At 60.0% G+C, this 10,595-nt stretch overlaps 1 protein-coding gene across 6 annotated transcripts in view; it reads right to left on the minus strand.

Moving 5' to 3' along the window:
- Positions 1-10,595, minus strand: part of ABR (ABR activator of RhoGEF and GTPase) — a 207,990-nt gene that overhangs the window by 35,982 nt on the left and 161,413 nt on the right. For all 6 annotated transcript variants that reach the window (XM_032263461.1, XM_032263464.1, XM_032263463.1 and 3 more), the window contains 5 exons: positions 10,225-10,300; positions 9,305-9,409; positions 8,361-8,435; positions 4,625-4,722; positions 4,114-4,245 (listed from right to left, as the gene is read on the minus strand). In XM_032263461.1, the coding sequence (XP_032119352.1) occupies positions 4,114-4,245; positions 4,625-4,722; positions 8,361-8,435; positions 9,305-9,409; positions 10,225-10,300 (486 nt within the window). The remainder of the gene's footprint in view (positions 1-4,113; positions 4,246-4,624; positions 4,723-8,360; positions 8,436-9,304; positions 9,410-10,224; positions 10,301-10,595) is intronic.

The following is a 10,595-nucleotide window of genomic DNA, read 5'->3' on the forward strand; positions in this document are numbered from 1 at the left end:
GGCTGGGGGAGGGGAGTGGGGATGGGTTGGGAGGAGGGGAAGGGGGGATGGGCTGGGGGAGGGGAGTGGGGATGGGTTGGGAGGAGGGGAAGGGGGGATGGGCTGGGGGAGGGGAGTGGGGATGGGTTGGGAGGAGGGGGAGGGGAAGGGGGAGTGGAGATGGGTTTACATTTCAAGTCTCTGCTTCTACTGCAATTTTCTTTCTCTGCAAACGCTGCTTTTGCTATTAGAAAAGCCAGTGCTTCCATATCACTCTAGTTCCACCTCCTCCTTGAAGCCTCCCTAATTCCAGCCCATGAGGACCTTTCTGCCTTTGAATTCCTGTGGTACAATCTTCCGTCTCATTATTTACAGGAGGCAGCAGGGCACCTAGAAATGGGCTCTGGAGGCGGCTGTGTGCCCTGGCTTGCTCCTGGGCACATGGCCTTGGCCGGCTCCTCCGTGCGCCTTTCTAACTGTGATGACATCCCTACCCCACAGGGCCCTGGGAGGAACCCCAGACGGCAGATGTCAGCATTTACCCCGAGCTGGACTCGTCCTAGGCACTGGCATGGGCGTGGGTGTGACTGGTACTGCGTTGTTCTGCAGGAGAACATGAATCAATATTCTTGTCTTTCCAACTGACAGGCCAGGACCCCACACCTGCAGAGCGCCAGTCCCGGGCTGGGGACCTCCCAGATGCACTCGAAGTGCCCTTCCTGCTCTTTTCTTATTTTTTCTTTTTTGAGAGAGAATCTCACTCTGTCTCGCCCAGGCTGGAGTGCAGTGGTGTGATCTCAGCTCACTATAACCTCTACCTCCCGGGTTCAAGTGATTCTCCTGCCTCAGCCTCCTGAGTAGCTGGGATTACAGGCATGCGCCACCACGCTTGGCTAATTTTTGTATTTTTAGTAGAGATGCGGTTTCACCATGTTGGCCAGGCTGGTCTCAAACTCCTGACCTCAAGTGATCTGCCCGCCTCAGCCTCCCAAAGTGCTAGGATTATAGGCGCGAGCACCACACCCAATTTTTGTATTTTTAGCAGAAACGGGGTTTCACCATCTTGGCCAGGCTGGTCTCAAACTCCTGACTGTGTGATCCACCCGCCTCGGGCTCCTCCTCCTTTCTCCCAGGGGTACCAGGCACAGGAGTTCCCTGCCCAGAGGGCTGTAAGATCAAGGAGGCATAAGCTCCCCTGATGCCATAAAGCAGCTCCCCAGCTGCTTCTCCAACCACTGGCCACACCAGGCCCCCTGCCTCGGCTGGGGAACGTCCTGACAAAGGCCTGAGACGTGGGGCCCCGAACAGGGGAGGGAGTAGGGTCTTCCCCGCACACTGTCCACAGAGATGCCTTGGCTGAGGGACTTAGCCTCAGTACCCCTGAGTCCTCATCTGTAAAACGGGGAGGAGGGACTGTCACTCTCCTTGGAGGGAAAGGACCGGGATCACACGAGGAGATGACTTTAGGGAGGGCCTTCAACAGCACCAGTGCCACAGTCTGTCTGTCACTAAAGGCCGCCCCACCCCAGCCCGCCGCTTCCACTCCTGCCCCACTGGCCCCATCAGGCTGAGGCCGAAGGGTCCCTTGTTTTCTCTAGAGGGTCCGCTGGGAGGGGCTTAGAGAGAAATGGGGGCCCCAGAGGCGGGTGTCTTCCTCCTGCCTTTCCCTCAGGCCCCCTGAACATCCCAAGGGCTGGGTCCTGTTTCAAAGCCACCTCTGGCTGTGTCCGGGAGCCCGACTACATTCCAGATGCCGGTGCCAGTTCCCTTCCTTAGACGGGAGGCCGGATGGGAGGCAGGGACATGCCGTGGGCACAGACCATTCCGTGGCTCCATGGGGCCTGGCTTTGCGTGAAAGCTCCGTTTGGACTCTTCACCAGCCTGGCCATCCACGGTGGCTCTGAGGGCAGTCAGGGTGCGAGACTTTCTGAGCCACGGCACGCCCCTGGGGACGCCTCCCCCACCTGAAGCAAGGCTGGTGAGAGGGCCCGCAGCAGAGGGCCAGGGCCCGGCCTGGGAGCGCTGAGTGCCGGGACTTCAAAGTCCTCCAGGGCACTCCGGCTCTGAACCGCCCGCTCACAGGCCCAGGTCAGCTGGCAGCTGAGAGGTTTGTGTTTCTTTTAATATCAACTCCCAGGCATTTAATGTTCCTCGAAGCTTAAACACAGAAACGTGTTCCTTACCAGACCCTGCCTTCTGCTTTGCCAATCATAACCTGGCTTCCCCGCCCCCCGCCGCCTCCATCTGCTCCTGTCTCCAGGATGCTTGCAGTGATGGATGGTGTGTTACCCCCGGGGCGCGCGCAGTTGAGTGAGGAGGAGGAAAGCACTGGGGCTGAAGGAGCTGAGGTCTGGAGGGGCTGGGGCCCACCGTGCCCGAAAGCTGGCTGGCCGGCACGCCCTCTTAACTCTTCTGTTCCACGGCCACCATGGCCAGGGAGTGCGGTGTGGCGGCCACTCCTGTCTCTTGCCTAGGGGTCACCTGGGGCCGGATGGGCCAGCCCAGAACCCCTCCATGCCTGTCCCTCTAGCCCAGCCCAGGAACAGGGAGATGGGGCTCCCATCCCTTATCCCTGCAGAGAGCGGCTTCCAGGGGCTGGATTTCTAGGGCCCATTTCCCAGATAACGGAGGACTGGCTGGTGGTGGCCGAGCGGCCCTGTCTCCCTAGCAGCGAGCATTAGGCAGAGATGTGTTCAGGAACATGGGGCAGACGCAGGGGAGGCCAGGCCCCTTCCTGTGGGCCCCCAGTTCCAACGCCGGAGCCTGAGACGGGGCAGGAGTGGGAGACCTACACAGCTCCCCAGCGGCAGTGCTACCAGCACCTCTAGTTAAGAGCCAGACACCAAACTCGGTGGCCTTGACAGTGCATCTGAGGACAAACGCTTCCCACAAAAAAGCATCATCCACTCCCTGTTGTAGACGGAGCCGTCACAGCCTGCACCTGGATGGCCTCTGGGCCACTGTGAAGCCTAGCACCGCCAACGCCTGAGGCTCCATCCCAGTGCGCATCCGTTCCCATCTCCCCGGATTGCATGCTCACAGAATCTACCTCCAAACCAGACCACCGTGGCACAGCACAAGGCCACCAAGGTGCCAGACAGGAGTGGGGATGGCTCCGTGCTGAATGCAACCACCGCGCCCCACCCCCCACGCACCTTTTCCCACTCCCAAGCCTGGTTCTCTTAATGGGCTGGTGAATAGCAGCCATCTTCAAAATGGGCAGAATGTTTTAGAGTTACAGGCGGCACACAAAGGCATAGAGGCTCTTTTTTTTTAGAGACAGGGTCTCGCTCCATCACCCAGGATTGATCTTGGCTTGTTGCAACCTCCGCCTCCCAGGTTCAAGCGATTCTCCTGCCTCAGCCTCCCGAGCAGCTGGGATTACAGGCACCTGCCGCCACGCCAGGCTAATTTTTGCATTTTTAGTAGAGACGGGTTTTACCACGTTGCCCATGCTGGTCTCCAACTCCTGACCTCAGGTGATCCACCTGCCTCGGCCTCCCAAAGTGCTGAGATTACAGGGTGAGCCACTGCGCTCAGTGGCATAAATGCCGTTCGCCTGAGGCGCAGCCTCTGCCAACACCCACTAACACCCAGAGTCCACACCCGAAGCCACGGACTCCCAACGCAGTGGGGTGAGGTCCAGCAATGCTCAAAACAAGTCAGAGATGCCCCTCACCCGCCCCCGCCCCCGCTCCCCAGCAGGACCCTGGGTCCTGGCAGAACAGCAGACGCGCGAGCCGCGCGCCTCACTCTGCCCCACGTCGAAGGCGGACACTGCCCATCACACAGACTCTCCCCTCCTGCTCACCGACGCGCCTCAGACCTTTCTCAACACGGCGTTCCGGGAAAAAGTGCCCAGAGACTATAGCTGGGTGTGAAAGCAGCGAGTCGTTTTCATCCCGAGAAAGTGTGGATGACCCGCCTGGGGAGTTGGGCACACCTGGGCCGCGGAGTGTGGTTGACCCGGGCACACCTGGGCTGCCGGGCACAGTCAGCAGCCGCCTCCAGCAGGGGTGCAGCACTCCAGCTGGCTTGGAAGCAGAATCACACAGGAGCACGCTCCTCGGCCAGGATTCCGCCAGCCTCGCCCCGGGCCCGGCCTCCCCCACAGTCGCCCCGGCCCAGCCTCACCTGGATCTGCCCCTTGCCCATGATCTTGTCCACGATCTCGTTGTTGTCCTTGTTGACCTTGCTCTTGTCATAGCACTTCTCATAGCACAGGATCCTCAGGGACTGAGACCCCTCCAGCTCGATCTCAAACTCCTACGGAAACACAGGACAAAGGGCCCTGAACTTCCCCGGCACGGAGACCTGGCTTTCTGGCAGGTGTGGGCCTCAGCTCTGTGAGAAGGAGGGAGTCGGCACAGCCTGCGGAGAACACACCAGATTTCCCGGGGCTGTGAGGCCTCCCATCCCTCATGGAGACTGCGGGGATTGAGCCGGCACTGCAGGGTCTGATGCCCAGACACACACAGTGATCGCACGCCAGAGGAGCCGGGAGCAGAGAGCGGGAAGTGGATGGAGCTGGTCCGGCAACAAACCGGCTTTCCGTCCCCGGCAGACAGGGCACGAGCACGGGGCGGTGGGGCACACTCAGTGCAAACTCGGGGGTCCCTGCACAGACGCCAGCCCCGCCACTCACCTCATCCCACTTGGGCTCTGCTGTGTCCCGGAACACCCTGGTTTTGGCTTTGCTGACAAAATAGCCGAAGGAATCCACCTCCAGGGTACAGTACAGGTCTGCAGGAGAAGGACAGGCAGAGATGCGAGTGAGGCCGAGAGCCTGGGAGTGGGGCCAGGGCCGGACACGCCATGCTCAGGAAGGAGGACACCGTGTCTGTCCCTTACACCTCAGCTTTCTTCTCCCTGAATTCCGGTGCCATCTGGCTCCTCCTGCTCCCCTGCCCCCTTCTCAGGGGGCTCTGCCCTCCCTCCCTCAGCCCACCCCACACTCTGGCCTCCTCTTCCCTCTAAAGGGTCCTCAAACGTGCTGTCTCCAAATCTCCCTCACCATGGAGACATCACCGCAAAGTCTTCACCGACCCGCCTGGTGCCACCTCTCCCCATGACACTGATGCCCAGGTCTCAGCAGCAGCACCTGGGGTGGGAGGTGCTGGAGGCGCTGAGCGACCCTGCCTCCAGGTCCTGAATGCCTGCAGCAACCCTTGAGGCTGTGATGAACAGTGACACCCCAAACCCCCAGGCCCGGCGCCGAGGTTCCCTCCACTGCACTCAACATCAACTAAAGGGACCTTCGCTTCCTGAGCGTCCCGTCTCTCTCCCTGCAGGACGTAAACACCAGGTGAAGAGAAGCCTTGGGCTTTCCTGCCCGCCGGTGCACCCGAAGGACCACGAACAGGGCTGGGTACCCAGCCGGCACATGGCAAGTGAAGCCCCCCGCCTGCCCCCCGCCTCCCCCCCGCCACCCCGCCCAGTGCTCCAGGTAACAAAGCGGTGAAGACAGGGGCGGGAGGGCAGGGCCAGGGGCTTTTCCATGTGGAACCTGGAATTCAGGCTGAAAATCTATCTTGGGACCCACCTGCTGAGCCCACAGTGCTGGCACGGACCCCAGGCCTCTGCAAACCACACCTGCCCTGGGCTCAGAACCGGCAGTCCCCCGCCTCGCGGGGAGCTGCTGAGCTTGTTCCCAGGAACTAGAGGCAGTGTCAGGGGGGCCTTTGGGATACTAGGCCAACCCTCTGCGGTGTGAACCAAGGGGACAAGGGGCAGAGGTCAGAGGGCGGGCACACGTGCAGGTGGCGCATTCCACTTGGCCCCTGGAGCTGTCCAGCTGGGCCGGTCTCCATCAGACAGGCTGGGTGCGGTCAGTCACGCCTGTCATCCCAGCACTGTGGGAGGCTGAGGCGGGCCAATCACCTGAGGTCAGGGGTTTGAGACCAGCCTGGCCAACATGGTGAAACCCCGTCTCTATTAAAAATACAAAAATTAGCCAGGCGTGGTGGCGGACGCCTGTAATCCCAGCTACTCAGGAGGTTGAGGCAGGAGAATTGCCTGAACCTGGGAGGCGGAGGTTGTGGTGAGCCGAGATTGCGCCACTGCACTCCAGCCTGGGCGGCAGAGTGAGACTCCACCTCAAAAAAAAAAAAAAAAAGCAGCTTTCCCACAGAAGGGAGAGTGCAGCTGCTCCAAAAAGCCTCCGGCTGGGGCAACAGGAAGGAGACCGGGGTGGGTATCAGACCACACGGAGCATGGCTGTGGGTTCGCAGGACATTGCAGAGGTGCTGAGCAACCCGGCCTGGCCCTGACCTGGGAGGGGCTGTGAGTCTGGGATGGGCCGTGAAGCGCTGTCTTCACGACTGATCTTGGTGTGAGCAAACCCCCCTTCTGGGGCTGGGGGACAGCTCCTGGGGCCAGAGCGAGGGCTCCAAAGTCAAACTGTCTGGGTCCACATCCCACTCTGCACACGTCACCTGACTTCTCTCCCAGGTTCCCCATCTGCACTACAGGAACGGCCTTGGTGCCAACACCCTGTCCGGAGGCCGTGAGTTTAGCGGGACATGAAGCCATGCTGCAGATACAGGGCCTCACCTCTGAGTGAGAACAGACATGTGAAGGGCGGGGTGGGGGAAGGGAGTGAGGATGCTCTGGGCGTAAGGAGAGCCTCCGGAGCAGCTCGGCTGGGTTCTGGCACCTGCCCAGGCTGGGAGGCAGAAGGCCTGCGCCATGCCATTGCTGGGCTCCCCGAGGTGAGGACCTCCCAGCCCACGGGCAGCAGGAGAGGGAGGAGGGCGGCATCCGGGTGCTGCAGAGACACGGGCGGGCGGCACAGTCCCGAAGCACTCACTAGCCAGACGTGCCTCAGTAGCAGCCCCCCGGAAGGGGAGTCTGTGGGTTTCGAGAGATTCAGGAAGTTTCCACCTTAACCAGCCACCCCAGTGACGGTGCGGAGGTCCTGGCCAGACTTTGAAAAGCATCCTAAAGGGAAGAGCTCGGGCTCTGGGCCCGGAAGACGTGGACTCTGCTGCATCACCTGCTACCGTGCGACCCCAGGAAGGACCCGGAACCCTCTGAGCCTCAGCACCCTCGTGGGTAAAACGGGGATGGTTTTTGTGACGTCGGCAGGATGCCAGAGGCTCAGAGCAGGCCATGAGCCCAGAAGGCTTTGAACCCGCCACAGGCTTTGATGCGCGTGGTTGCCCACACCCGGCTCACACACAGCCCACGCCGGCCCACACTCAGCCCACACACAGCCCACTCCGACCTACATGCCGGCCCACACACAGCCCACGCCGGCCCACACACAGCCCACACACAGCCCACGCTGACCTACATGCCGGCCCACACACAGCCCACGCCGGCCCACACACAGCCCACACGCAGCCCACATGCAGCCCACACACAGCCCACGCCGGCCAGCCATGCTCTCGCTTTCCCCAGTGCACGGCAGGGGCTCCGCAAATTGGCAACTTCACTCAGCGTCTCTGAGTCCTGTTCATCCCAGGGTAAAGGAAGCCTGGTTCCCGGCCTCAGAGAACTCACAGTGGGAGCAGCACGTTGTGAGTGACAAAACAGCGCGATAAAAAGTGAGTGATAAAACAGCGCGATAAAAAGTGAGTGATAAAAAGTGCCACCAGGCTGGGCATCAGAGCTCATGCCTGTGATCTCAGCCCTTTGGGAGGCTGAGGTGGGTGGATCGCTTGAGCCCAGGAGTTCAAGACCAGCCTGGGCAACATGGGGTAAGAACCTGTCTCTACAAAAAATGTTTTTCTTTTTTTAAAAAAATTACACTCAGGCTGGGCGCGGTGGCTCACGCCTGCACTCTGGGAGGCCGAGGCGGGTGGATCACCTGAGGTCGGGAGTTCACGACCAGCCTGACCAACATGGCAAAACTCCGTCTTTAAACAAATTTTTTTTTAAATTAAAAAAACTACACTCCTATTTTATGAAACACAAAAACAGATTTAGGACGACGAATCTACAGATCTAGGAGACCACAGAGAAGGGGAGAAAGAGGGGTAAGCATGGCCGGGCATCAGCGTCACACAAATGCGATCATATCTCAGCCGGCTCTCAGGTCACAACTCACAAGCGTGACTGCCTTTTCGTGGAGGCCCAGAGAGGTTAAGAAACTTGCCAAAGGTCCCACAGCCTATCAAGGGCCGATGTGAATTGGGGTCCACGTGTTTGTCGCTCTAGGGTTTCAGACGGCATTGAGGTGGGGGGGGGCTTGAGAAAGAGGGCGTTGAAGACAGAGGGCAGGGGTGACCTCCCCCCTGGGAGGAGCTGGCTTCTGGCCTTCTGGGGAATGCCCCATGTCTAAAGACGAGCTGGCGGCCCCCGGCCTGGGCAGAACAGAGCACAGCAGGACCCGCAGTGGCCCGCCCAATTGCGTCCTGGGTGGGGGCCGGGGCACTTACTGGCTGATTGCTTGAATCCCTTGGCGGAGTGGACGATGACGTGAAGGAAGCCGTAGAGTCCCGGAGACTCGTCGTCTGCAAGAGAGAAAGGCCACCAGGGTGGCGGTGGTCAGCGGCTCCCTCCGCCCAGCTGGCGGGAGGCTCAGCCTGTGTCTCGGTCCAATGTCGCCACCTGGTGGCCGGAGGGAAACGTTTCCGAAGCCCACGGCTTACTGGGACGTGAGCTGCCCCGGGAGGACTCCTGGCTCAGCCATCCCCACCCAGGACTCAGAAGTATCCCCCACGGGTGCCGCTCCTCCCTCCGAATCCTGCCTACCCTGGCGGCGAAAACAGCCATACGATCAATCAATCTGCTAGTGGAAAAGAGAGGGCCCAGCCATGCCCCTGCCTGGGATCCCTGGATGCCCCTCCTAGGTGGAGGAAAGCTTCCCTTCAGAACCCCGCTCACAAAGCGGCCCATCCCCAGCACCGCAGGCAGCTAGAATCCAGCACTCCGGCTCAGCTCCAGCGCTGACTGCTGCCCTCCTCTGCTCAGAAACCCCCACGTGCTCCTGCGCTTGCAGTCTGAACTCCAAACTTCCTTGCTTGGCGTTGGAGACCTTTCAAGAGCTGGTGCCGGAAACTTCCTGCCTTCCTTCCCATATGCTGTTTTATCTACTGGCTCCCTATCTCACGAACATACTAACAGCACAATCTCAGCACACCAGGGCCAGCTCTTCTCTCACGCCAGATGAGGGGCCCGAGGAAAAGGTGGGGTCACCTGGAACTCAGTGGGCAGTCGCCTCATCCAAGCTCTCTGTGTCCCTGACCACTGGACAGTCTCAGCACAGCCGAGCAGGGATCAGTCATTCACAGCCACGTGTCTACCTGGGTCCTTAGGGGAAGCCGGCAACGCTCCAGGGGCTGGGACCTGCCGGTGGGGAACCTCGGGCTCCAGAACTTACCGTCTTTATTGCTGGTGACAGGAATGTTGTGTACAGTCCTAAGCTTGAAACAGGATCCCGTGAGCACCTGGAGTTCCACTGAGCTCAGGACAAAGGCCTGGAGATCTGAAGGGAGAGCCGAGGGAGAAGGGAGTGTCGGCAGTGGTCCACTAGGACCTGCTGCTCTTCCCTGGGGCTGCTGCAGGAAAACAGCATAATCCCTGGGGCAGAGTTGGTCCCTGGGAGGGAGGGGGAGGACTTGTGGGCATGTGGGGGCTGGTATAAGTGCTATCAGAGGGGTTAGGGCAGGAGACTCTAACTGAAGAGGTTTGCATGTATGTGTTTGCTTTTTTGAGACGGAGTCTTGTTTTGTCACCCAGGCTGGAGTGCAGTGGCGTGATCTCAGCTCACTGCAACCTCCACCTCCCAGGTTCAAGGGATTCTCCTGCTTCAGCCTCCTGAGTAGCTGGGACTATAGGCTCCTGCCACCACGCCCAGCTAATGTTTGTATTTTTAGTAGAGACAGGGTTTCACCATGTTGGCCAGGCTGGTCTCAAACTCCTGACCTCAGGTGATCCACCTGCAGTGCTGAGATTACAGGCATAAGCCACTGCACCTGGCATGTGTGTGTGTGTGTGTGTGTGTGTGTGCGTGAGACAGTGAGAGAGAAAGACACAGAAAAAAAGAGTGGGGGGGAGAGAGAGAGAGCGCACAGGGTGGGCTCTGAGTCCAGTCTCAGCACTAACTCATTTTTTTAAGCAAATCACTTAAAATTCTTTGGATCTCAATTAATCTGTAACACCCTTCAATGCCACCTCCCTGGCACCTTCAAGGGTGACTGTGAGGGCCACAGAGGAGACACTGGGTACGAAATGCTCAGAAACACACAAGGCCCATCAGTGCCCCGACACTGCTGGGGAGTGTGGGGGGCCGGCCTTTACCCTTCTTCTGCAGTTTCTGAATCGCTTCTCTCCACTCCGACCTCTCGTAGTCCGATGACAGCAGGAACAGGTAACTCTGAAGAGAGGAGGTGACAATGCCATGGTGGCCACAGTCGGGCCAAGCACCCTCCCGGATACGGGACCCCGACAGGGCTCCAAGCACCCTCCCAGACACGGGGACCCTGCCAGGGCTCTAAGCACCCTCCCAGACACGGGACCCCGACAGGGCTCGAAGCACCCTCCCAGACACGGGACCCCGACAGGGCTCCAAGCACCCTCCCGGACACGGGACCCTGACAGGGCTCCAAGCACCCTCCCAGATACGGGGACATGACAGGGATCCAAGCACCCTCCCAGATATGGGGACCCCG

The sequence above is a fragment of the Sapajus apella genome, unplaced genomic scaffold (genome assembly GCF_009761245.1).
Source record: "Sapajus apella isolate SASKATOON/1434 unplaced genomic scaffold, GSC_monkey_1.0 scaffold136, whole genome shotgun sequence".
In the NCBI taxonomy this organism is placed as follows: Eukaryota; Metazoa; Chordata; class Mammalia; order Primates; family Cebidae; genus Sapajus; species Sapajus apella.